At 50.1% G+C, this 27,669-nt stretch overlaps 5 protein-coding genes across 5 annotated transcripts; 1 reads left to right on the top strand and 4 right to left on the bottom strand.

Annotated features, from left to right (window-relative positions):
- Positions 1-14,371: 14,371 nt before the first annotated feature.
- Positions 14,372-14,830, top strand: IUM83_13570 (putative secreted RxLR effector protein; the record flags this gene model as incomplete). The annotated part of the gene is made up of 1 exon (XM_067938255.1): positions 14,372-14,830. One exon carries the CDS (start codon positions 14,372-14,374, stop codon positions 14,828-14,830), a length of 459 nt encoding a protein of 152 aa, XP_067797897.1.
- Positions 14,831-16,224: 1,394 nt separating this feature from the next.
- IUM83_13569 (putative secreted RxLR effector protein) lies at positions 16,225-16,683 on the bottom strand (the record flags this gene model as incomplete). The annotated part of the gene is made up of 1 exon (XM_067938254.1): positions 16,225-16,683. The coding sequence occupies one exon, from the start codon at positions 16,681-16,683 to the stop codon at positions 16,225-16,227; it is 459 nt and encodes a 152-aa protein (XP_067797855.1).
- Positions 16,684-18,959: 2,276 nt separating this feature from the next.
- Positions 18,960-19,418, bottom strand: IUM83_13568 (putative secreted RxLR effector protein; the record flags this gene model as incomplete). Its single annotated transcript, XM_067938253.1, has 1 exon — positions 18,960-19,418. The coding sequence occupies one exon, from the start codon at positions 19,416-19,418 to the stop codon at positions 18,960-18,962; it is 459 nt and encodes a 152-aa protein (XP_067797856.1).
- A 2,246-nt stretch (positions 19,419-21,664) lies between these two features.
- IUM83_13567 (putative secreted RxLR effector protein) lies at positions 21,665-22,120 on the bottom strand (the record flags this gene model as incomplete). The annotated part of the gene is made up of 1 exon (XM_067938252.1): positions 21,665-22,120. One exon carries the CDS (start codon positions 22,118-22,120, stop codon positions 21,665-21,667), a length of 456 nt encoding a protein of 151 aa, XP_067797849.1.
- Positions 22,121-24,348: 2,228 nt separating this feature from the next.
- Positions 24,349-24,804, bottom strand: IUM83_13566 (putative secreted RxLR effector protein; the record flags this gene model as incomplete). The annotated part of the gene is made up of 1 exon (XM_067938251.1): positions 24,349-24,804. The coding sequence occupies one exon, from the start codon at positions 24,802-24,804 to the stop codon at positions 24,349-24,351; it is 456 nt and encodes a 151-aa protein (XP_067797850.1).
- Positions 24,805-27,669: the final 2,865 nt, after the last annotated feature.

Here is a 27,669-nt window from a genome sequence, read left to right as displayed (position 1 = left end):
TAAGAACGTTTCAGTCGACACCTCCTCTTGAGGAACGCTCGAATTTTGCGCTACGGGCCTGATCGAATCAGATACGGTCGTAGCGCTGAGTGGTGCGACCGCAGATCGTTCAAATGCTCTTGTACCGACATGCTCGCAGATTATCTCCACATCCTGGGCAATTTTTCGTCGCCTTACCCCCGGCTCAGCTGGGTCAATCTTCTTCACAGCGCCCTTGTATACAAGGGAGGGCATCGCTTGTGCACTTATTATGCGATCAGGGGCAACTGTGCAGTTTTTCGTTCCATGCCTTGGGTTAAAACAGCGAGTGCAGGTTCGCCTGGTAGTGATGTAGCACTAGATTTATGCCGTTTAAGTCGACCCGAGTGACATGCTTCAGCGCTGGAGGGCACGTTGTCTGCGTAAAGATAACCTTGTGAAAACGGTTGCCACAAATATCAGTCTTGAGCGGGGATATAGCTCATGTTCAGCGTGGAGTAACCCATCCTGTCTGTCCGCCGACATCCTCACCGCAGGAAAGGCCTAAGGCGTAAAGGTGTAGTCGGAGAACGTATCCCGGTTACAACCTCCAGTAGCTCCGTTCAAAACACTGAAGCCAGACCAAATGATCCCCCCAACAACATGACCCCGTGCATCAAGCACCTCACTGACGAAGATTCACGGTTAACCCGACTGGATGGTGAAATCCCGGATCGTGACTCACTGAATTACCAAGGGCCACACTGAATCGAGTTGATCCCCGGATGACCACCCTGGACGGAGTCAAGTGAATACCCATTCAGTACAAGCTACCCGTGATATTACTATGGAGCTTGTTCCCAGCCTGAATGAGACTAAGACATACCCATCGACACTGTGTTACCCGCACGTCGGATGCCGAAGACCAGTTCGCCTGCGAAGGGTCGATGTACTCAGATACCGCTGCCATCAAGTGATGAGTGATGCCGTGAAGAAGTTCGACGCCAACAAGTCGAAGCATAGTCAAGCATACTGAAAGCTTTATTAAAAGTCAACGAAGTGATAGAAGATAGCTAACCAAACGTAAGAACAAACAAGATGTCAATTCGCCGAGAACAAGACAAGCCCCCCCCCCCCGCGCGCGCTGAGAGCAGCTCGACGGACCCGGAGACGACGCTAGGGCCGCGTGGAGGGCAAGCTGCCCGAAACATTGCCCAGGGGGCCAAGACGACGGCGATTGTCGTTTGAGGCCTTCCCGACGTTGCACGCGTTGGGAGAGTGGCTTCTCGACTGTTTCAAGCCGAGGCGGGCAACGACGGGACTATCTCACCCTGGGATGATCTGCTCTAGCTTCATTACCAAGTTACCACGTCCATTCCTCCAGTCCGGACGTCCATTTCATATTTCCCTACTGTTGTTTCGGGTGGTCGTTAGCGGTTACCCCTGCAACAAAGTTGACTTACTGCTGTGTGATAGGACTGCATTTTGTATTGTCTTATATTTCCCTTACTTAGTGAGGGTGGTGCGCGAACGCTGAGTGCACATCCAGTACAGACCAGTGTACTGGGCGAAGACTCGATTGTTGACTGGTCTATAGACCCCCACCAAAGGGCCTCAAAGAATAAGTGGTGGCTGTATAATGTGTGACATTTAGCTCGGTATTGTATTTCTGTGTGGTTGGTTATTCTGAATTACGGGTCTGACTGTGACTCCTACCATTCAGGCCAGCCTTGGAGCGATTTGCATTTATGTGTACTCAATTGTATATTATTAACAACTTCAGGCGGCAAATCCGGTCCGCCAAAGATAAACGTACCGACAGGGGTTGACACAAGGACACACGCCAATACTGGATCGTCGATCCAGTAGTCGTGATCCCGTTCCAGTTCCAATTCATTCAGTGTGTTGGTGCCTGGATCGTGGTGGCAGACACCAAGGGTACTCCGGGATCTGGAAGTTCCACTTCCGTATTTCCAGAACCCCGGTCAGGGTTCAGTAGTAGTGGGAAATTCGGATAGTAGTCATACTACTACTACTACTACTATCCAAACTCAGTCAACAGTAGAATACTATATCTATTAGTAGTGCGATATCGACGGTACTAATATGACTACTAACATAACTACTAATATCACTGAGTTCAAGCTACCATATCTGGTGCTTACTGCCTTCCATACCCCCTATCTCCTGCCGGTTGTGGCGAAGTATGAGCTGCTGCTGCGCACGCTCGTTGTCGGTTCTCGTCATTAGAGGACTCATCACGAGTTTGAGAACACGCGTTCTTGAAACGCCGTCGAACTCCCACGTCCCAGCCAGATGCGTGCAAGCTACGCAATAGAAGGAAACAATTTCGCCGACCTCCGCGAACCAACGTCATGTGTCAATGTGTCCGCGAAGCTGCTCAACATTCCAAACGTAAACGTGTCGCTTTCTGTCGCGCATGCTCAGCTTGAGTAACAGCTTTTCATACTCCTCTTTGACTGGATATTGCGTTCTCGCTACGTCAGACCACTCCATTCGGAAGTTCAGTCACTCCTCCACAAGCGCGTAAGATTGAGCATTTAGTGTTGCATCCGCCGTTTTCTCCGCGGCTGATTGGGAAACGGCTTCGCCGTCAATCAAGTCTACGTCGTTATCAGAACTGCTGCTGCCCTCTGCTGGTGGTGACCTGGTGCAGGCAGCCGCTTCGCCAGCTCCTTGCTCGTCGTTTGCATGTAATCCCTTGTAAAAAAACACGGTGTTCAATGCGCATCAGACTCTTTGTTTCCTCAAAAATAGTGTCCGTCACAGCCTCCGTCGTGTCCGGAACTCGGAGTAACACGTACACAGTAGACGATAACGTGGTTGCCCACTGGGACTAGACAAGTGCTAGTTCAGAGACTCTCTGCATGATTGTCTCCATCTGTACTGCAAGTTCCCACTCAGCGCCCGTAATACAGTTGAAAATGCGTTTGTCCTTCTTAGGCAAGTTCGCATTCTGAAAGAATGCTTGGAATGCTGGGTAATTAGTGATCGAGCGCTGAAATAATTTGATTGTAGATGCCACTCGGACGTCAATATCAATTAGTGCTACCAACTGCGGTAGTTTGTGGAAACTTTGGACTTATTTGAGGCGGATAACACCCTCAGGTAATTTACTCGACGCGAAGAAATTTTCGAGAGCACGAAGCTTTCGAATGAGTGCACCGCCCTCGGGAAATGCACCACCTTCCGTCACTACAACGTGCTTCGTCACAAATACGTTTGTCTTCGGATCCTTCACGTATTCATTACGCACATTCTCTTTGAGGCCGATTCCATAACCAATACAGAGATTGAGAGTGTGCATCGAGCAATCCGTTTGCAAGGTCGTATCAAATTGTCTAGAAACCTTTCGAGCTGCTGATGCTGTATCTGAAATCGTAAAATGAACCATTTTCTTAATATCCATGCCGTACCGAGCATTGGGCTGCTCATCCATCACCTCTGCAACACCCTTGGAATCATGGCCATCATTTGTTTACTTCAACGAGCAGGGCGAGATGGACGGGACGCCAATGCCGATTAATGTAGCTACCCGATACACCCACAATACTATTTTTCGAACTGTTGGCCCACAGGCCGTGCTCCACAGTCATAAACAGAGTCTCGTCCAACACTTGGAACTCTTCGGCGAATAAATTCGATGTATCCTTCAAGAAAGTGTAGTAGTTGTTATCCATAATGTCGTTGTACGACTTACGAGATGGAATGGTGACGCTAAGATCCCCAGTAACACCGATAAGAAAGTCGTGACAGGCATCTGTTGTCACGAGGTGGTGGGCCAATCCTAGTCAAATAAAATAATACAAATGATAACAACAGTACAACATTGTCCGTAAAAGTAAACCGGAACACTCACTATCCGAATCAGCCACCGCGCGATGAGACCTGTGATTTGTTCTTGGCCGGCCGGCGCCTTCCACCAAGTCTTTTGGCGTTTGGTTATAGCTCGTCTTCAGCTGGGTGTTTTGTCGCCGTCGGCGTGGTCACTATGAAGCGGTCAACGCGAACTTGGCGACGCAGAAGCTCCAGGATTGACATCTCATGCATCTGGTGGGCAGATACCAAATGCGTCTTGCCGTTTGAGGCGTGGCTGGTGCGACAAAGTGCTTTTTGCCAGGTTTTGGTCTTCAAACCTACCATCCAATTATGCGTGAACTGTTTCTTCTTGTACGTGATCGGCTTTCCAAGCCGGTGAACCAAAGCCCAAATCGGGTCTGTCGATTTCGCAGGGGGGCCGTGAGTGATGTGATCCGGAACGTTATTTACTACAGCCGGGGTCTCCTCGGGCTCTGTTTCTCTCAGATCGATCACGGTGGCACTGCTTGAGCACGATATTCCAGAGGTACTGCTCGGAGTGGACTCCTGGATGTCGCTCTCATCCGCGTTGAAGACCTTCAGAACACACGCGCGGCAGCAGAATCTGTACGTGGACTTGATCAGTACAACCACCGCAAAACCCAAAGCCAGACAGCAACGTTACCTTTGAGAGAGATCGTCTTTAGTACATAGCTCGTTACTACACAGGTGATGCACCTGACGACCACATACACACCACGGAACAGTCTCCGGTATGGCACTCCAGTGACAATTGGTCTTCGCGCACTCCATGACACGTTCGTATGAGGCTGGAAGTCGAAGAATGGAGGTTGCTGACTGAAGTGCGCGGGAAGGGGGGGCAGAGAACCACTCATCATTGCGTCTTTCGAAGATCTTCCGTCAGTTGAAGTATGGGTACATTAGTAGTGCTATTATCACTACTATCCATGTTTGTATGGGCTACTATTCAATTAGTACTACTAATGTCTCGAACCCTAGTACTATAGTAGTAGTAATAGTAGTAGTAGTAATATTAGTAGTAGTGATATGATGCCTACTAACGCTACTATCCTGGAGACGACTACCGAACCCTACCCCCGGCACTCGCACTGTACACCTGGACGGTAAAGGCGTTCACCCGCCTCGCCTCACCTTTACACCGCAATTTGGGCGATAGCGTGAGAGAGCACAGTGAGTCCCAGTGCCCCTCCTCCTCCGTGCACGTAAATGGCATCTGCATTTCTAATTGCGCTGGGAAGTAGCTTCCTATGCTTTCGTCTTGCTGGTGTCTTGCCGCGTCATGAAGCACTAAGAATGCACGTTGGAAACACAGAGCCTTTTTCACCCAATACTTAGCTGTCCGTTTGGAGTAAACGTAAAGTGAAGTGTGTCGTCTCCATCAAAGATTCACATGTTGCGACAGGCCTAGAAGCACCGACCTTCCAATTTCGTTACTGTCGGTGTTGGCGTTGTGTAGCTCCTCCAAAATGACGACGTGGGGAATATTGGTTTTCGTAAGAAGACGTATGGCGGCAAATTGGCCGTCGTCGTGTAGTTCATATGAGCTTCATGAAAGTCTTCCAAGAGTGCGCGGTGATCGCTAACCATCACTTCTTTGATGAAATTGGAAGCTTGTGGCAGCTCTAGCTCCCCACGCGTACAAGCGAGGATCGCCTTCTTTTCATCGTCGGTCCAGCCTCGAATGCTCTCGTCGCACGTCGCATTTGCTGTTGCGAATGAAAGCTCCCGCATCACTTGCACATCTTCCTACCAAACGCAGTCTGTGGCCGCTTACCAGTCCATGGCCAACACGTTTTTTGTCGTCATGCTTCCAAATACCTGCAAGCATTTTCGGCTTGAGTAGGTCTTCATGCGAATAGTTATCTGGTTGAGTAGATCTGCAGCGAACGTTGTCCAGCCACGAGTCCCGCACAGGGACGTGGCTCCAACCTGCTGCTTCACATTAAGAAATCTCATCCTACTGGTGGCGTGCGTCGTGCAGTCCGGATGTTCCAGCTTTTCCGTGGGCGATTCCGGTGCCACGTGTCGATGGGTGACGGCGGCAGTGCTGGGCCCAGGCTCCTCTAGGGCACACCCGATGGCGGACGGTTCCGCCTGAGGAGGTCAGGACCACCAGTCTGTCCCGTGGCCGGTGGTTTCCAACACTGTCGCGTTTGGGGCAAATGATTAAGTTGTCATTGTGCCACCCATGACGGCGTGGCGTGGCGGCTTCCCCACATATGTTGCCGCCTGCTGCACCTCCACACAGATGGTGGCATACTAACACATCTGTTAAGAGAGGTGGGCGCCGACAACACTGGGTAATCTTCGAAGGCGTTTGACAGCCACCTGCCCATCAGCTTGATGACGAGGCTGTTGGTACCGGAGTTGAGCAATGCTGTGGTCCCGCCAATGCGGACAGAGTGAGTGGAAAATCGAACGGGATCGAGGCCAATCTGTTTTGCTGTCTTTTTAATCACGGCGGATACGTCGTTTGATGTTATACCACCCCGTCGCATCGCTAATGCTGGGTTTTCATCGCGTGTTCCAAATGATGCCGCTCCTTTGTGAATCCAACGAGCGCCCCACACAGGACATATCACCTTATCATTCGACTTGTGGTAAAATCGGTGCTCCTCGCGCCCGAATTGATTGTTCTTAGCTACGTGCAACGTGATACCCACAACTTCAGCATGCTTAGGTAAACCTTCACTCTCGTCTCGATCGAAAAACCGAATAGCTGACAGCCGAACGATATAGGAGTGTACACAACTACCAATAAACAAATACTCCTATCTCCGAAGCAGGAAGAAATAACCGAACAGCAGACCGCCCCATAGAAGCTGGTCGCGTGGCCTGCCGAGGTCAAATCTGGAGAAAATGACCCGAAGTAGGCGAGCGGACAATGGCTGCTGGGTCGAAAAATCAACGAATACCACGGAGAAGAATAGCTTGACTGGCGTTAACATCAGGGTCATAGCCAGCGGTAGTTTTGTGATACCAGCGCACAGCACAGAGCTTTGCACGTACTGTTGAGTAGGTGTTTCCTTGCTTTTTGCGATTCATGCCGTATTTCCACGGGTAGACGGCGAATGCGCCTAGCTGCTCAGCGTTCTTATCGATGTTAGTGGCCGTGAGCCATGGGCTATAACGTATCATATTGCACCATGCAGACCATTGTTTCCAAGCTCGTGGATAGTGCTTCCTAGACGAATGAGCGACGGCTCCAGCGCGCAATAAAGCCCCCCCCCCCCCCCCCAGAGAAGCGAGAGATCGCGCGAGTCTGCCGGAATCGGTACACAGGTCCATCCAACGCACAAGTTAGCAAATGTGTGTGCTCGAGAGGGGAATTCCCACATCCTACTGCCCGCATCAGCCATTTCGTTATCCACTCCGGCCACGTGAGATGCTGTCGAATAAAACCCATACTGAACTTCGCAATACTGAGGAGTCGCAGCAACAGTTGAGCGAAGCTGTTCCAGCTACTCTTGCGGTTATTCCACGCCACTGCAGAGGTGTTATCAATCCAGAATCACACGTGCGTATCGGAGTGCTGTGCCATGTGTGGCCCCAAACGAGCGCGGCGAGCACTGCGCTCATCAATTCACGCACATATATGCAGAATACGTTGTTTCTGTTCTCACTGCAGTAACGAATTACCACTAATTCGACATCTGTGAACCGCACCTGCACAAATTGTTTTTGAGCAGGGAACAATGCACAAAGGCATTGATCACTTGCATCCATGTGAATATGTAAGTCAGGGTCGTGACGGCGAGTGAACCGTGCCAATGGGATTGCGTTTAGCCTACCAATTCGTGTTATCACTTCGTCCCACGTCATAACTTCTTTGGCTTCGGCTGATACCTGGACGTCTCCATAGCGTGGTGCAGATCGTGTCAATGCTGCCACACGCTGGAAGAACGGGGCGGCAGATCGGATACATGTGACCACAAGCCGTAAGCTCCCCAGGAGCTTATGTATGTTGGTACGAGTTGTTCACACGACCGCATATCATTGAGGCGCCCTAACGCTTTAAACAATTTGTCACGTGGCGTCGAAACCAATTGCGCGGGCACGTCCCAGTCCAGCCCTATTGCCCGACCCCTTTCAAACCAGCTTGTGAATTTCTTTTCGTTGCAAGCTTCGGGCCCGAGAACCGTAACCATCGACGTCCGCAGTGCGAGTTGAGCCTCTGCTAACCTGGTGCCGATGTCGGGGTCGATGGCTATATGGTCATCACACCAAGCCTTGGCATCAAACGTCCCCTTAGCCTCCACCGGCTGCAGTGGCCATTGGGGTGCAGAGTTAGAATAAAGATGGCTAATGACTTCTCCAGCGATCCAGTAAGAGGGGGACGAGTTTTTTTTTTCCAGCCGAACGGGCAACACGGATGTACAACCAGAATTCCTAACTCGGGTATAATACCAGCAAAGCGTCCCATGTGATCGGCGCTCATAGGAATATTTCTAAAGGCGGCTTTGACATCTCCGGTCATCATGCGTCGCGACATAGGAAATACCTCCGCTACGTCGAGAATACGATTAGCCAAAGCCTCGGCTCCATCGTACCTCACGTCTATCTCATGGTCAGTGATAGTATTGTCGTTGACGGAGTCTCCTGGTGGATACGAGAGGTCATCGATGATGCGAGCGTCAATAGGCATATCCACGTTACCTTTCTGAACAGCACCAAACGGGCTGCAAGTAACACCTTCCAATGCTGGCAACAAATCGATATCGAGGATTAAGTATCCACTCGCGTCTTGACCAGCTCTGAGATTCTTTATAACGACTGTCATCGCAGGCGATGCCGAACCGTAGCCATGACTTGTGATTTAAAAGTTGTCTTCCAATCCGGGGTAACCCCATGCTGGATAATGCCACTTCATCGGGAGCGGCGGCGATAATGCCTCCGCGCTGGGTGATGAGTGGGTAGACTTTTTTGGGGGTCGTATTTGGGTCGGGTCGGGATTTATGGTCGGTAGTTCAAATTGTATAGTTTGGGTCGGGCCGGGACTTTAGGTCGGGACGAAGATAGCAACCAGCACAATGAACGCGATGCAAGCTCCTTCGCATGCAACAAACCCCATAACATGTAGATCGTTGTCCAGCTGTGCTGAGAGCTCCACTTACCGGACGTACGTCGTCCGTTAAGACTATTCCTATCGAGCTGCACAAGGAAATTGACATCACGAGCGACATCGTGTGGTCGACCTGTCTAGCCGTGGATCGGTGCTGAGTAAGCTGCATCAAGTACCTGGTGCCCATGACTCGTCAATGTGTGGGCGATTCTGCACCGAGTTCTTCACACCATGCTGCATCATCTTCTCGGAGTTCGAGGAAACCAAAGGGCCGTGGGAAGGGTAAAACGTGTATGCAGTATAAAGGCTTTCGATATACAAAGGGCTGGTCCTCAATGAAGAAAATTACGTTGCGGTGCAGTGTTTACCGCAGAACCACATGCAAGGCTCGATTGGACGTGTTTCCTGCTGGTGGAAAAGTTGTCATCAATGAGCATACATGCGCTCCGCACCGCATGAGAACAGCGAGACTTTTGATGTGACACGAAAGATGAAAGAAATGGTGGATACGTTGAGCATACAAGATCTCGCCAAACCTGTGCACGACATTTGGAAAGCGGTTAGTGAAAGGTACTACCCAAATGATGAAATATCTCGCACAGGCTTGTCAGAAGAGCAGGTAACCAGCCGAGTATATCGTACTCGCCGAAAGCATTATGGCTCACATCTTCTAGGCATGGTAGAAGTTCCACCACTATCAATGGTTGAAGGGAAGAAGCTAAGTTTCTTCCAATTTCACGTTTCTCGCCCCCGTCCAGACCCCTCAGATAAGCCCCAAAGAATCGTTGGGTGGGCCCATCCTAAGCTTCGTCAACTCTTACTGTACCACAATGTTACCATTTTCGGAGATGGCACCTTCCGCTGCGTACCAACAGGGTTCAATCAATGCGTCATTGTAATGGTCCACGACCGAGCCTCAGAACTCTACGTACCCGTATATTTTGTTTTGTGCACTGGCAAGACGGAAGATATGTACTTTGACATACTTGAACTCAATTACCGAGATACTGGCGAAAAGTTATCTCCAAGTGAATCATCTGCGACTTCGAGAAACAATTGATTAAAGCTTGCCAGAAGCAGTTCGAAAACGCATTGATAATCGGTTGCCTTTTCCATTGGAAGCAGGAAATTCGTCGTCGAATGAAGCAGATCCTTCACATACCAGAAGAAGAGATTGAGATAGCTATGGCCCGGGGTGTTCTTGATATGCTTACAATCGTCGATCCGGAGTTGGTTCCTGCCAAAGGCATAAAGTGGGTAAAGAAACAGATTCGAGCGCGTTGTCAAAGGGAATTGAATACTCTCACATCAAGTGGCGTGCATTTTGGGGCTACTTCAGAGGTACATGGCTAGAACGCTACGACATTGAGGAATGGAATGTGCACGGTTTCGAGCGCGACCTTGTGGCACGAACAAATAACCCGCTAGAGCGATTTCACCGAGTACTAAATGGTGCCTTCAGTCCACACCCCAACATAGTCACCTTTGTAGCCACCATCCGACGCATTTCACAGGACTACGTCGCAAAGCTCTCCAATGTTGCTGCTGGTCGCCGAAAGAAAGGTGCCGCAAAGAACTCAAAGGAACGTAAGAGTAAGAAGAAGGGCAAGAAGAAGTGTAAAGGCAGCAACGACCATGCACCATCAGTACCTGTGGATGAGTCAGGACTTCCGCTGCCGATCGATCTACTCCATGTTGAAGGCCTCGCAGAAGCAGAAAGTGAAGATGAGGCTGCCGTGGCTGAAGAAGTCGACGAAAGCAGCAGCAGTGACAGTAGCAGCTACGGTAGCAGCAGTAGCGATAGCAATAGTGAAAGCCATGGAGACAGCGATCGCGGTACCGACAACAGCTGTGACGAAGGTGACGATGACGAGACTGACTTTTCCTTCGACTACGAGGGCGAGGGGCGCTACGAAGGAAACCACTATGCTACACTAATTGGAACAGCGTAAGTGCATAAGTGCATTGCTTGCTAGAGCACTCTATTGAGCTGCCGCCAGCGTTTGCATGTTCAGCAGGAATAGATTTAGCCGAAAAGCTTGTTCGGTCGGGGTCGGTGGTTTAGGTCGGGAAAAACACCCAACCATAAATCCCGACCCGACCCAAATACGACCCCCAAAATAATGTACGCATGAGTGGCCTCCTCCAAGGCTTTATGAGAACGGGGATCAAGCTCAGATTGGTCACGAAGCAGTCGAACAAATGCAGATAACTGCAGTTTCGCTCGCCTGAGGAGCTCGCTGTAGACCGTTTGCTTGTTGCGATCCAGCAAACACGTGACTTGCCCAGCTGTGGCCGCTTCGAGAGGCATTAGTCTCGGTGGCAGCAGGCCATGCTGCGTATAAAATTGATTTAGCGTAGACGTAGCCGCATCCAAACGCTCTTGTACCAGGCGTTGTCGAGTGAGTACAGTCTTGTTAAAACGATGTTGCTGGGCGGAAGTAAAACCGGTTACTTCTTCCGCTTCCGCAACCTACAATTTTGTACCCATAGAGGACATACAAAGTTCAAGTGTAAAACGTCGGTTTGTTTATACTCCGTCAACTGGCTCCTGAGCCGTCTGCGTCCTTCGCAGGAAGTTGTAGAGTATTTATCTTAATATTTGTATGGAAAAGGCTAAGCATATCTTCAAATCTGCAAATTAGAGCGTGTTCGCTACGCAGCTGGAGATGAAGATGGCACGCAGTGAGAACACGTCTCTAGCTCCAGCTTGTTCGCTACACTGCTGGAGATGAATACCAAAATTAGCCAATCACACGTTACCGTGCGCAGAGTGCTGCTCGTGGGCATGAGGCTGCGGTCGTGGTCTTACGCGACTCATGGCGCTGCACCAGAGCAAGCTGCAACAGGCGCCCCAAAGCCCCCTTCCCCACTCCTTCTCCCTTGACTTACCCGTATTAGCTGAGAGTGGGTGGTTTGGAATGCGTTTATATTCTTCTACTCACGTTACAAGCATCGTTGCAAGTAACCAGGCAAGTTTTCGGTGCAACGAAGATTGCTCTCGCTTGATGCTGCACTAGAGTCGGCTGCCTAGCCATACAAAATATAGTTTTCACCCTAGTGAGGTGTCATTGAATTCACTTGCAAGGAGCACTGCAGCATGCATGATACGTGGCGCGCCCGAGAGCGGACGCTTCGACTGTTTCAGCCTTTGCACCGCAATCTCCAGCTACCGTATCCGTCTCCATCTTCAGAAGGTGGAGACGGATACGACGACTATCTCCAGTTATGATCCTGTAACAAGAGTTATTTTGACCAATCACAACTCAATATATTTTTGATTTTGGTGTCATCTCCACCTGCGTAGCGAACACGATCTTATGCGATGACTGGTCACGTGTAGTTTTTACACCGTTAAAACTCAGAATTTGCCAACAAATTGCTACCTCCGTTCGGAAATAGATAACCATTTCAAATCATATTTCAGCCTACTCAACATAATTCCCGTTCTAAACCGATCGGGTTTGAATTCTGAATCTCCCGCGCTTCCCCCCGCTCACTGGCCACGCACACTGGCCACCGCACATTGGCTTCTGGATTCAATTCGAAAGTTGGCGGCTGAGGGAGATTACGGATACGGATAGTGAACGCCAGGCCGTCTGGGAAACCCTACTGCTTCGCAGCGTAGGAGGCGTGCTTACACGTGGGGAGATCGTCCGGGTTGCAATGTACTTCCACGTGGGCCGCCAAGTTGTCGAGCGCATTGGAAGCGTGGAATTAACTTGATGGGAGATCGACTAGCAGCTGTGGTCAAGTCGAGAAAGAGTGCAAGATGGACCGCCGCCCCGCTGCCTCTGCCAACCGCCCGGACGACTCTCGCCCCCACCCCCACCCACCCACCCACCTCGCCGAGGCCTGGAACGCCGGATTCGACGGATTCGACGGATTCGACGGATTCGACGGATTCGACGGAGACGATGGAGCTGAACCCGAGGCTGCCGCTGGAGTTCTCCTGGATGGACGAGGAGCGCCCGCCTTTCGTGCCCGGACCGATTCCCCCCGTGTCTCGCATGTACTACATTGTACATGCGCTACGTGCCCCACGCTCGACTTGGTGCGCTGGAGCGATGCGCGATCCGACGATGATGGAGGGCTCGGTTGCTGACGATGAGCGTGACGCGAAGGCTGAGAGCGACGCTTGGACGGAGGACTCGCGCTTCCCGCTGCCAGCGCCCATGGAGCATATCATGAACTCTAATGGTGGAAATGATTACCGGCTCAGACATTTGCATAAGGACAAACTGATGCGAACGGACAGTCTTCCAACGTCATTGCCATGCGATGCAACATCTCTCGCCAATGCGAGCGCCTCCCTGCTATCCATCGCAGCAAGTGGGATTATCGTAGCACCCGAAGCCAAATCAAGTGCCCCTCACGTATGTGGTGAGATCTTAGATCCATTTTTGTGTATGTAGTGCGGCGGAACAAGAACGCCTGCGCCTCTCTGGACTGTGCCTTACTTAGTGCCAACTCTAGATCTCCAGCACTCCCACAATTTTATAATAGTAATCAGGAAAATGAACGAGGCGGAGCGCTGCGCGAAAAAAAAAAACAAATGGTCATCTATTTCCGAACGGAGGTAGTACTACTACTACAAACAGAGCCATTCTAGCAAAGCGTGGAATATATTATGAATCCATCTTTAATTGACCTACTCTCAGTCGATGCGATCGATACCGTAAACCACGGGTTCATTGCAACGGTCGTAGTACAAAAGATGCCGTAGCACGGGTTTGCACATTGCCTGAAAAGTGCTCCCGATGTTTTTGCAAGTCATGAAAATGTGGCTCTTTCTTGAAATCGCCAAAAAACGTAGCCTTAAATTAAAATTGCACGGACCAGTCATTTGCACCTTGGTTTGTAAAACTTGCAAGTAGGGTGAGAAATGGCAGTAGTACTCCTTTTCGCACGCTCACCGCAACATCCAAAGCTGTTCCGGGCGAAACATGACTTTGTGTGGATCCCAGAAAGATCCCCTTGATTTGATATCTGTGTATTCACTATCGCAAACGTTCCCTAAACCACGCGGAGGTAGTGAGGGTAGCACATGGTGCTGTATCGATTGAGCGTAACATTGTCAAAACCATACGATGTGCTTACAAATTTTCGGATGCTGCAACAGAAAACGCTGTCCTGCTCTGCTTATGACTAACATACAATCTCTGAATCACTTGCTATATCTGGGTGTGAGATATACGTACCATAATATGGTTATGGTACGTATAATATACGTACCATAACCATATTATTATCTCTCACACTTTTTGTCGATAGCCAAGAAGTTTAAGTGACAACAATGTACCAAAACGCAAAACATATGTGTATGCTCGCTGTACCATATCGATCGCTGACTGCACACGCATTTGCTGTTCGTGTAAATTCGCACGAAGATCACCAACCCGCCCTCGCTCTCATTCCCCAATTTACCGAGAACCTAGCAGTCTTTGCTTCGAACCAAGAGCAACAAACCAAGAGCAACAACCGTTTGCCATGCGTCTGTCTTGTGCCCTCCTGATTGCTGCTGCTACAGCCACTGTACTCACAAGCGGCAAGGCTGCAGCCGCAGACTCCGTCGGCAAGTCCAGTATCTCGACGATGGCATCGCCAGGTGCGGTTGTTACGAACACTTCACCCTTGGACTCCACGGACGATCACGGCGGCGTCACTGTGAGATCACTGCGAGTTGTCGACGAAACTGTTGATGGTAATCCCGCGAAGGCCCCTGAAACTGAAGACGAAGAGGAGAGGGCTCCTTGGGAGACGATGGACACGGATAAACTGATAAAATGGATCAAGAAGGGCAAGGCTCCGGCTAAAATTCTTGACAAGATGGGCGTGAAGCCTTCCTTTGTGACCGCGGAAGGCCAGCGAGTCTACTCGATGTATGACGAAGGGTATAAGTTCTACCTTCACTATGTTAAGCTCGTCCGTGAGGGTTTTTTTAAGTAGCGTGTAGCTCCAACTGAGCATGGAGAGCATCGAGCAGTATTTTAGTGACACCATTAATATAGCTGGTCTTGAGGAAACATGTAGTACTACTGTACGTAGTACTACCTCCGTTCGGAAATAGATGACCATTTGTTTTTTTTTTCGCGCAGCGCTCCGCCTCGTTCATTTTCCTGATTATAAAATTGTGGGAGTGCTGGAGATCTAGAGTTGGCACTAAGTAAGGCACAGTCCAGAGAGGCGCAGGCGTTCTTGTTCCGCCGCACTACATACACAAAAATGGATCTAAGATCTCACCACATACGTGAGGGGCACTTGATTTGGCTTCGGGTGCTACGATAATCCCACTTGCTGCGATGGATAGCAGGGAGGCGCTCGCATTGGCGAGAGATGTTGCATCGCATGGCAATGACGTTGGAAGACTGTCCGTTCGCATCAGTTTGTCCTTATGCAAATGTCTGAGCCGGTAATCATTTCCACCATTAGAGTTCATGATATGCTCCATGGGCGCTGGCAGCGGGAAGCGCGAGTCCTCCGTCCAAGCGTCGCTCTCAGCCTTCGCGTCACGCTCATCGTCAGCAACCGAGCCCTCCATCATCGTCGGATCGCGCATCGCTCCAGCGCACCAAGTCGAGCGTGGGGCACGTAGCGCATGTACAATGTAGTACATGCGAGACACGGGGAATCGGTCCGGGCACGAAAGGCGGGCGCTCCTCGTCCATCCAGGAGAACTCCAGCGGCAGCCTCGGGTTCAGCTCCATCGTCTCCGTCGAATCCGTCGAATCCGTCGAATCCGTCGAATCCGTCGAATCCGGCGTTCCAGGCCTCGGCGAGGTGGGTGGGTGGGTGGGGGTGGGGGCGAGAGTCGTCCGGGCGGTTGGCAGAGGCAGCGGGGCGGCGGTCCATCTTGCACTCTTTCTCGACTTGACCACAGCTGCTAGTCGATCTCCCATCAAGTTAATTCCACGCTTCCAATGCGCTCGACAACTTGGCGGCCCACGTGGAAGTACATTGCAACCCGGACGATCTCCCCACGTGTAAGCACGCCTCCTACGCTGCGAAGCAGTAGGGTTTCCCAGACGGCCTGGCGTTCACTATCCGTATCCGTAATCTCCCTCAGCCGCCAACTTTCGAATTGAATCCAGAAGCCAATGTGCGGTGGCCAGTGTGCGTGGCCAGTGAGCGGGGGAAAGCGCGGGAGATTCAGAATTCAAACCCGATCGGTTTAGAACGGGAATTATGTTGAGTAGGCTGAAATATGATTGGAAACGGTCATCTATTTCCGAACGGAGGTAGTACTACGTACAGTAGTACTACATGTTTCCTCAAGACCAGCTATATTAATGGTGTCACTAAAATACTGCTCGATGCTCTCCATGCTCAGTTGGAGCTACACGCTACTTAAAAAAACCCTCACGGACGAGCTTAACATAGTGAAGGTAGAACTTATACCCTTCGTCATACATCGAGTAGACTCGCTGGCCTTCCGCGGTCACAAAGGAAGGCTTCACGCCCATCTTGTCAAGAATTTTAGCCGGAGCCTTGCCCTTCTTGATCCATTTTATCAGTTTATCCGTGTCCATCGTCTCCCAAGGAGCCCTCTCCTCTTCGTCTTCAGTTTCAGGGGCCTTCGCGGGATTACCATCAACAGTTTCGTCGACAACTCGCAGTGATCTCACAGTGACGCCGCCGTGATCGTCCGTGGAGTCCAAGGGTGAAGTGTTCGTAACAACCGCACCTGGCGATGCCATCGTCGAGATACTGGACTTGCCGACGGAGTCTGCGGCTGCAGCCTTGCCGCTTGTGAGTACAGTGGCTGTAGCAGCAGCAATCAGGAGGGCACAAGACAGACGCATGGCAAACGGTTGTTGCTCTTGGTTTGTTGCTCTTGGTTCGAAGCAAAGACTGCTAGGTTCTCGGTAAATTGGGGAATGAGAGCGAGGGCGGGTTGGTGATCTTCGTGCGAATTTACACGAACAGCAAATGCGTGTGCAGTCAGCGATCGATATGGTACAGCGAGCATACACATATGTTTTTGCGTTTTGGTACATTGTTGTCACTTAAACTTCTTGGCTATCGACAAAAAGTGTGAGAGATAATAATATGGTTATGGTACGTATATTATACGTACCATAACCATATTATGGTACGTATATCTCACACCCAGATATAGCAAGTGATTCAGAGATTGTATGTTAGTCATAAGCAGAGCAGGACAGCGTTTTCTGTTGCAGCATCCGAAAATTTGTAAGCACATCGTATGGTTTTGACAATGTTACGCTCAATCGATACAGCACCATGTGCTACCCCTCACTACCTCCGCGTGGTTTAGGGAACGTTTGCGATAGTGAATACACAGATATCAAATCAAGGGGATCTTTCTGGGATCCACACAAAGTCATGTTTCGCCCGGAACAGCTTTGGATGTTGCGGTGAGCGTGCGAAAAGGAGTACTACTGCCATTTCTCACCCTACTTGCAAGTTTTACAAACCAAGGTGCAAATGACTGGTCCGTGCAATTTTTAATTTAAGGCTACGTTTTTTTGGCGATTTCAAGAAAGAGCCACATTTTTCATGACTTGCAAAAACATCGGGAGCACTTTTCAGGCAATGTGCAAACCCGTGCTACGGCATCTTTTGTACTACGACCGTTGCAATGAACCCGTGGTTTACGGTATCGATCGCATCGACTGAGAGTAGGTCAATTAAAGATGGATTCATAATATATTCCACGCTTTGCTAGAATGGCTCTGTTTGTAGTAGTAGTACTACCTCCGTTCGGAAATAGATGACCATTTGTTTTTTTTTCGCGCAGCGCTCCGCCTCGTTCATTTTCCTGATTATAAAATTGTGGGAGTGCTGGAGATCTAGAGTTGGCACTAAGTAAGGCACAGTCCAGAGAGGCGCAGGCGTTCTTGTTCCGCCGCACTACATACACAAAAATGGATCTAAGATCTCACCACATACGTGAGGGGCACTTGATTTGGCTTCGGGTGCTACGATAATCCCACTTGCTGCGATGGATAGCAGGGAGGCGCTCGCATTGGCGAGAGATGTTGCATCGCATGGCAATGACGTTGGAAGACTGTCCGTTCGCATCAGTTTGTCCTTATGCAAATGTCTGAGCCGGTAATCATTTCCACCATTAGAGTTCATGATATGCTCCATGGGCGCTGGCAGCGGGAAGCGCGAGTCCTCCGTCCAAGCGTCGCTCTCAGCCTTCGCGTCACGCTCATCGTCAGCAACCGAGCCCTCCATCATCGTCGGATCGCGCATCGCTCCAGCGCACCAAGTCGAGCGTGGGGCACGTAGCGCATGTACAATGTAGTACATGCGAGACACGGGGGGAATCGGTCCGGGCACGAAAGGCGGGCGCTCCTCGTCCATCCAGGAGAACTCCAGCGGCAGCCTCGGGTTCAGCTCCATCGTCTCCGTCGAATCCGTCGAATCCGTCGAATCCGTCGAATCCGTCGAATCCGTCGAATCCGTCGAATCCGTCGAATCCGTCGAATCCGTCGAATCCGTCGAATCCGTCGAATCCGTCGAATCCGGCGTTCCAGGCCTCGGCGAGGTGGGTGGGTGGGTGGGGTGGGGCGAGAGTCGTCCGGGCGGTTGGCAGAGGCAGCGGGGCGGCGGTCCATCTTGCACTCTTTCTCGACTTGACCACAGCTGCTAGTCGATCTCCCATCAAGTTAATTCCACGCTTCCAATGCGCTCGACAACTTGGCGGCCCACGTGGAAGTACATTGCAACCCGGACGATCTCCCCACGTGTAAGCACGCCTCCTACGCTGCGAAGCAGTAGGGTTTCCCAGACGGCCTGGCGTTCACTATCCGTATCCGTAATCTCCCTCAGCCGCCAACTTTCGAATTGAATCCAGAAGCCAATGTGCGGTGGCCAGTGTGCGTGGCCAGTGAGCGGGGGAAAGCGCGGGAGATTCAGAATTCAAACCCGATCGGTTTAGAACGGGAATTATGTTGAGTAGGCTGAAATATGATTGGAAACGGTCATCTATTTCCGAACGGAGGTAGTACTACGTACAGTAGTACTACATGTTTCCTCAAGACCAGCTATATTAATGGTGTCACTAAAATACTGCTCGATGCTCTCCATGCTCAGTTGGAGCTACACGCTACTTAAAAAAACCCTCACGGACGAGCTTAACATAGTGAAGGTAGAACTTATACCCTTCGTCATACATCGAGTAGACTCGCTGGCCTTCCGCGGTCACAAAGGAAGGCTTCACGCCCATCTTGTCAAGAATTTTAGCCGGAGCCTTGCCCTTCTTGATCCATTTTATCAGTTTATCCGTGTCCATCGTCTCCCAAGGAGCCCTCTCCTCTTCGTCTTCAGTTTCAGGGGCCTTCGCGGGATTACCATCAACAGTTTCGTCGACAACTCGCAGTGATCTCACAGTGACGCCGCCGTGATCGTCCGTGGAGTCCAAGGGTGAAGTGTTCGTAACAACCGCACCTGGCGATGCCATCGTCGAGATACTGGACTTGCCGACGGAGTCTGCGGCTGCAGCCTTGCCGCTTGTGAGTACAGTGGCTGTAGCAGCAGCAATCAGGAGGGCACAAGACAGACGCATGGCAAACGGTTGTTGCTCTTGGTTTGTTGCTCTTGGTTCGAAGCAAAGACTGCTAGGTTCTCGGTAAATTGGGGAATGAGAGCGAGGGCGGGTTGGTGATCTTCGTGCGAATTTACACGAACAGCAAATGCGTGTGCAGTCAGCGATCGATATGGTACAGCGAGCATACACATATGTTTTTGCGTTTTGGTACATTGTTGTCACTTAAACTTCTTGGCTATCGACAAAAAAGTGTGAGAGATAATAATATGGTTATGGTACGTATATTATACGTACCATAACCATATTATGGTACGTATATCTCACACCCAGATATAGCAAGTGATTCAGAGATTGTATGTTAGTCATAAGCAGAGCAGGACAGCGTTTTCTGTTGCAGCATCCGAAAATTTGTAAGCACATCGTATGGTTTTGACAATGTTACGCTCAATCGATACAGCACCATGTGCTACCCCTCACTACCTCCGCGTGGTTTAGGGAACGTTTGCGATAGTGAATACACAGATATCAAATCAAGGGGATCTTTCTGGGATCCACACAAAGTCATGTTTCGCCCGGAACAGCTTTGGATGTTGCGGTGAGCGTGCGAAAAGGAGTACTACTGCCATTTCTCACCCTACTTGCAAGTTTTACAAACCAAGGTGCAAATGACTGGTCCGTGCAATTTTTAATTTAAGGCTACGTTTTTTTTGGCGATTTCAAGAAAGAGCCACATTTTTCATGACTTGCAAAAACATCGGGAGCACTTTTCAGGCAATGTGCAAACCCGTGCTACGGCATCTTTTGTACTACGACCGTTGCAATGAACCCGTGGTTTACGGTATCGATCGCATCGACTGAGAGTAGGTCAATTAAAGATGGATTCATAATATATTCCACGCTTTGCTAGAATGGCTCTGTTTGTAGTAGTAGTACTACCTCCGTTCGGAAATAGATGACCATTTGTTTTTTTTTCGCGCAGCGCTCCGCCTCGTTCATTTTCCTGATTATAAAATTGTGGGAGTGCTGGAGATCTAGAGTTGGCACTAAGTAAGGCACAGTCCAGAGAGGCGCAGGCGTTCTTGTTCCGCCGCACTACATACACAAAAATGGATCTAAGATCTCACCACATACGTGAGGGGCACTTGATTTGGCTTCGGGTGCTACGATAATCCCACTTGCTGCGATGGATAGCAGGGAGGCGCTCGCATTGGCGAGAGATGTTGCATCGCATGGCAATGACGTTGGAAGACTGTCCGTTCGCATCAGTTTGTCCTTATGCAAATGTCTGAGCCGGTAATCATTTCCACCATTAGAGTTCATGATATGCTCCATGGGCGCTGGCAGCGGGAAGCGCGAGTCCTCCGTCCAAGCGTCGCTCTCAGCCTTCGCGTCACGCTCATCGTCAGCAACCGAGCCCTCCATCATCGTCGGATCGCGCATCGCTCCAGCGCACCAAGTCGAGCGTGGGGCACGTAGCGCATGTACAATGTAGTACATGCGAGACACGGGGAATCGGTCCGGGCACGAAAGGCGGGCGCTCCTCGTCCATCCAGGAGAACTCCAGCGGCAGCCTCGGGTTCAGCTCCATCGTCTCCGTCGAATCCGTCGAATCCGTCGAATCCGTCGAATCCGTCGAATCCGTCGAATCCGGCGAATCCGTCGAATCCGTCGAATCCGGCGTTCCAGGCCTCGGCGAGGTGGGTGGGTGGGTGGGGGTGGGGGCGAGAGTCGTCCGGGCGGTTGGCAGAGGCAGCGGGGCGGCGGTCCATCTTGCACTCTTTCTCGACTTGACCACAGCTGCTAGTCGATCTCCCATCAAGTTAATTCCACGCTTCCAATGCGCTCGACAACTTGGCGGCCCACGTGGAAGTACATTGCAACCCGGACGATCTCCCCACGTGTAAGCACGCCTCCTACGCTGCGAAGCAGTAGGGTTTCCCAGACGGCCTGGCGTTCACTATCCGTATCCGTAATCTCCCTCAGCCGCCAACTTTCGAATTGAATCCAGAAGCCAATGTGCGGTGGCCAGTGTGCGTGGCCAGTGAGCGGGGGAAAGCGCGGGAGATTCAGAATTCAAACCCGATCGGTTTAGAACGGGAATTATGTTGAGTAGGCTGAAATATGATTGGAAACGGTCATCTATTTCCGAACGGAGGTAGTACTACGTACAGTAGTACTACATGTTTCCTCAAGACCAGCTATATTAATGGTGTCACTAAAATACTGCTCGATGCTCTCCATGCTCAGTTGGAGCTACACGCTACTTAAAAAAAACCCTCACGGACGAGCTTAACATAGTGAAGGTAGAACTTATACCCTTCGTCATACATCGAGTAGACTCGCTGGCCTTCCGCGGTCACAAAGGAAGGCTTCACGCCCATCTTGTCAAGAATTTTAGCCGGAGCCTTGCCCTTCTTGATCCATTTTATCAGTTTATCCGTGTCCATCGTCTCCCAAGGAGCCCTCTCCTCTTCGTCTTCAGTTTCAGGGGCCTTCGCGGGATTACCATCAACAGTTTCGTCGACAACTCGCAGTGATCTCACAGTGACGCCGCCGTGATCGTCCGTGGAGTCCAAGGGTGAAGTGTTCGTAACAACCGCACCTGGCGATGCCATCGTCGAGATACTGGACTTGCCGACGGAGTCTGCGGCTGCAGCCTTGCCGCTTGTGAGTACAGTGGCTGTAGCAGCAGCAATCAGGAGGGCACAAGACAGACGCATGGCAAACGGTTGTTGCTCTTGGTTTGTTGCTCTTGGTTCGAAGCAAAGACTGCTAGGTTCTCGGTAAATTGGGGAATGAGAGCGAGGGCGGGTTGGTGATCTTCGTGCGAATTTACACGAACAGCAAATGCGTGTGCAGTCAGCGATCGATATGGTACAGCGAGCATACACATATGTTTTGCGTTTTGGTACATTGTTGTCACTTAAACTTCTTGGCTATCGACAAAAAGTGTGAGAGATAATAATATGGTTATGGTACGTATATTATACGTACCATAACCATATTATGGTACGTATATCTCACACCCAGATATAGCAAGTGATTCAGAGATTGTATGTTAGTCATAAGCAGAGCAGGACAGCGTTTTCTGTTGCAGCATCCGAAAATTTGTAAGCACATCGTATGGTTTTGACAATGTTACGCTCAATCGATACAGCACCATGTGCTACCCCTCACTACCTCCGCGTGGTTTAGGGAACGTTTGCGATAGTGAATACACAGATATCAAATCAAGGGGATCTTTCTGGGATCCACACAAAGTCATGTTTCGCCCGGAACAGCTTTGGATGTTGCGGTGAGCGTGCGAAAAGGAGTACTACTGCCATTTCTCACCCTACTTGCAAGTTTTACAAACCAAGGTGCAAATGACTGGTCCGTGCAATTTTTAATTTAAGGCTACGTTTTTTTGGCGATTTCAAGAAAGAGCCACATTTTTCATGACTTGCAAAAACATCGGGAGCACTTTTCAGGCAATGTGCAAACCCGTGCTACGGCATCTTTTGTACTACGACCGTTGCAATGAACCCGTGGTTTACGGTATCGATCGCATCGACTGAGAGTAGGTCAATTAAAGATGGATTCATAATATATTCCACGCTTTGCTAGAATGGCTCTGTTTGTAGTAGTAGTACTACCTCCGTTCGGAAATAGATGACCATTTGTTTTTTTTTTCGCGCAGCGCTCCGCCTCGTTCATTTTCCTGATTATAAAATTGTGGGAGTGCTGGAGATCTAGAGTTGGCACTAAGTAAGGCACAGTCCAGAGAGGCGCAGGCGTTCTTGTTCCGCCGCACTACATACACAAAAATGGATCTAAGATCTCACCACATACGTGAGGGGCACTTGATTTGGCTTCGGGTGCTACGATAATCCCACTTGCTGCGATGGATAGCAGGGAGGCGCTCGCATTGGCGAGAGATGTTGCATCGCATGGCAATGACGTTGGAAGACTGTCCGTTCGCATCAGTTTGTCCTTATGCAAATGTCTGAGCCGGTAATCATTTCCACCATTAGAGTTCATGATATGCTCCATGGGCGCTGGCAGCGGGAAGCGCGAGTCCTCCGTCCAAGCGTCGCTCTCAGCCTTCGCGTCACGCTCATCGTCAGCAACCGAGCCCTCCATCATCGTCGGATCGCGCATCGCTCCAGCGCACCAAGTCGAGCGTGGGGCACGTAGCGCATGTACAATGTAGTACATGCGAGACACGGGGGGAATCGGTCCGGGCACGAAAGGCGGGCGCTCCTCGTCCATCCAGGAGAACTCCAGCGGCAGCCTCGGGTTCAGCTCCATCGTCTCCGTCGAATCCGTCGAATCCGTCGAATCCGTCGAATCCGTCGAATCCGTCGAATCCGTCGAATCCGGCGTTCCAGGCCTCGGCGAGGTGGGTGGGTGGGTGGGGGTGGGGGCGAGAGTCGTCCGGGCGGTTGGCAGAGGCAGCGGGGCGGCGGTCCATCTTGCACTCTTTCTCGACTTGACCACAGCTGCTAGTCGATCTCCCATCAAGTTAATTCCACGCTTCCAATGCGCTCGACAACTTGGCGGCCCACGTGGAAGTACATTGCAACCCGGACGATCTCCCCACGTGTAAGCACGCCTCCTACGCTGCGAAGCAGTAGGGTTTCCCAGACGGCCTGGCGTTCACTATCCGTATCCGTAATCTCCCTCAGCCGCCAACTTTCGAATTGAATCCAGAAGCCAATGTGCGGTGGCCAGTGTGCGTGGCCAGTGAGCGGGGGAAAGCGCGGGAGATTCAGAATTCAAACCCGATCGGTTTAGAACGGGAATTATGTTGAGTAGGCTGAAATATGATTGGAAACGGTCATCTATTTCCGAACGGAGGTAGTACTACGTACAGTAGTACTACATGTTTCCTCAAGACCAGCTATATTAATGGTGTCACTAAAATACTGCTCGATGCTCTCCATGCTCAGTTGGAGCTACACGCTACTTAAAAAAAACCCTCACGGACGAGCTTAACATAGTGAAGGTAGAACTTATACCCTTCGTCATACATCGAGTAGACTCGCTGGCCTTCCGCGGTCACAAAGGAAGGCTTCACGCCCATCTTGTCAAGAATTTTAGCCGGAGCCTTGCCCTTCTTGATCCATTTTATCAGTTTATCCGTGTCCATCGTCTCCCAAGGAGCCCTCTCCTCTTCGTCTTCAATTTCAGGGGCCTTCGCGGGATTACCATCAACAGTTTCGTCGACAACTCGCAGTGATCTCACAGTGACGCCGCCGTGATCGTCCGTGGAGTCCAAGGGTGAAGTGTTCGTAACAACCGCACCTGGCGATGCCATCGTCGAGATACTGGACTTGCCGACGGAGTCTGCGGCTGCAGCCTTGCCGCTTGTGAGTACAGTGGCTGTAGCAGCAGTAATCAGGAGGGCACAAGACAGACGCATGGCAAACGGTTGTTGCTCTTGGTTTGTTGCTCTTGGTTCGAAGAAAAGACTGCTAGGTTCTCGGTAAATTGGGGAATGAGAGCGAGGGCGGGTTGGTGATCTTCGTGCGAATTTACACGAACAGCAAATGCGTGTGCAGTCAGCGATCGATATGGTACAGCGAGCATACACATATGTTTTTGCGTTTTGGTACATTGTTGTCACTTAAACTTCTTGGCTATCGACAAAAAGTGTGAGAGATAATAATATGGTTATGGTACGTATATTATACGTACCATAACCATATTATGGTACGTATATCTCACACCCAGATATAGCAAGTGATTCAGAGATTGTATGTTAGTCATAAGCAGAGCAGGACAGCGTTTTCTGTTGCAGCATCCGAAAATTTGTAAGCACATCGTATGGTTTTGACAATGTTACGCTCAATCGATACAGCACCATGTGCTACCCCTCACTACCTCCGCGTGGTTTAGGGAACGTTTGCGATAGTGAATACACAGATATCAAATCAAGGGGATCTTTCTGGGATCCACACAAAGTCATGTTTCGCCCGGAACAGCTTTGGATGTTGCGGTGAGCGTGCGAAAAGGAGTACTACTGCCATTTCTCACCCTACTTGCAAGTTTTACAAACCAAGGTGCAAATGACTGGTCCGTGCAATTTTTAATTTAAGGCTACGTTTTTTTGGCGATTTCAAGAAAGAGCCACATTTTTCATGACTTGCAAAAACATCGGGAGCACTTTTCAGGCAATGTGCAAACCCGTGCTGCAGCAACTTGCATAGTGGAGACCCAAGATGCTGTAGCACGGGTTTGCACATTGCCTGAAAAGTGCTCCCGATGTTTTTGCAAGTCATGAAAAATGAGGCTCTTTCTTGAAATCGCCAAAAAACGTAGCCTTAAATTGAAAATTGCACGGACCAGTCATTTGCACCTTGGTTTGTAAAACTTGTAAGTAGGGTTGGAAAAGGTATATACATATATATACACCTTTTTCATATACATATATATATATGGTCTGATTAATACAGCCAAGCGCTAGTACTTGATCACTGTCACTTAAACCGGGAAGGTCCGATGTGTCACACAAACCGATACGAAGACCCGAAGCTTGAGGGCGCAGTGGCGGGCGCCCGTCGAACACTTGAGAGGAAGATTGGAAATTGAAAAGTGATTGATTGAATCGTTGGTTTGGCGTCGGCTCATTGCCGCCGCACAACCAGTAGTTCTTGGCGACCTGGACACGCAAACAAGTATCCAGGTCCCATCCTAAAGTCTATCGATCTCAGATCCTAATTCTATCCTGATCTACCAATGAGAATCTACTAATCCAAAACGTAGCTTGATCCAAATATGCGACTCGCGTCCCATAATCAAAAGTTCGGCTCGAAAACTTGATTCTTGCACATCTCACGGATTTTTAGCCAATGGGGTCGCATGAAACTCCATGCTTATGCGTCCCATAATCATGATTATTCTTGATATTGACCAGTAGGATAGCATGTAACGAATAAAAACCATGCAATGTTTTATTACGCTGTACAGCGTAAACAGAAAGGTATGCATTAGCAATTGACGTGGGAGTCCTCTGCCATCTCATTGGCAGACGGACGTCCACGTCACATGACCTCCCTTCCAAGAAGACCCCGCTATTTCGAAGCTGGCTTTCTCTTCTTCGTTTCCCAGTACTTGTCAATGAGACCTGGAATCTGATTCAGGTTCTCTACTGGTTCCCACGTTGCTTCTTCGCGTGATTCACCAAGCCACCAAATCCGGTATTGGAGTTTCTTCTTCTTGTTACGATGACCAATGACTTCGCGCACAAGTTGACCTTCCGTACCGTCCTTCAAAATCACTTTGTTCACACTTTGGCTCCGTGATTCATCACTGCGATACGGCTTGAGCAATGAGGTGTGAAATACGGGATGCAACTTGAGACCCTTCGATAACTTCAGCTCGTATGAGTCACGATGAATTTGTTTCACAACCGGGTAAGGTCCAATAAACCGCGGTGCGAGCTTCTTTGACTGTGCGAAGCCTTTATGACGAATGTCCAAGTTTCGTCCATCTAGGAGTACCATATCTCCAGGTTTGAAGTCTTGAGCAAGCCTGTTCTTGTCGTAGTAAGACTTCATACGAGTTTGTGCTTCACTCATTGCATCTTGTGCCATCTTCAAAATTGCATCTTGCTTGAGCAGAAATTCTTGCGCCGATTTGTGCAACTGTTCAAATTCCGGGTCCCTAGCCACATCATCTGGCATATAGGGCACATAACCCAAACCAGCTTCAAACGGTGACATACCGATTGAGGAATGAACACGTCTATTGTACGCGAGTTCAGCGAGATGCAAATATTCATCCCAGTCATTTTGGAATGGGTTCACAACACCCCGAAGATAGTCTTCAATAAACCGATTAGTACGTTCGGTCTGACCATCAGTCTGTGGGCGAAAGGCAGACGACAGATTGTGGGTCGCCTCCAAAGTCTTGATCACTTCTTGCCAGAACTTGGACGTAAATTTGGAGTCTCTGTCAGAAACGATCGATTTCGGCACGCCATGGTCTTTCACATGATTGACCATGAATAGCGCAGCAGTCTCTTCTGCTGTCGCATTCGTATTGGTTGCGATGAACTTCGCACGCTTCGTCAACCGGTCCACAATAACCATAATGGCGTCTTTTCCGGTTTCCGTGCTCGGCAATGCAATCATAGAGTCCATCGACACATCAACCCATCTACCTCCTGCAATCTCCAAAGGCTGTAGTAGTCCGGGCGGCTTCGTGTGGCGGGCCTTATTCCGCTGACAACGTTCACACGTGTTGACATAGCGTTGAATGTATTTCGACATCTTGGGCCAGTAAT

This window comes from Phytophthora cinnamomi (assembly GCF_018691715.1).
Source record: "Phytophthora cinnamomi strain GKB4 chromosome Unknown Contig12, whole genome shotgun sequence".
Classification (NCBI taxonomy): domain Eukaryota; phylum Oomycota; class Peronosporomycetes; order Peronosporales; family Peronosporaceae; genus Phytophthora; species Phytophthora cinnamomi.
This window is presented reverse-complemented; position numbering and strand designations above follow the sequence as displayed.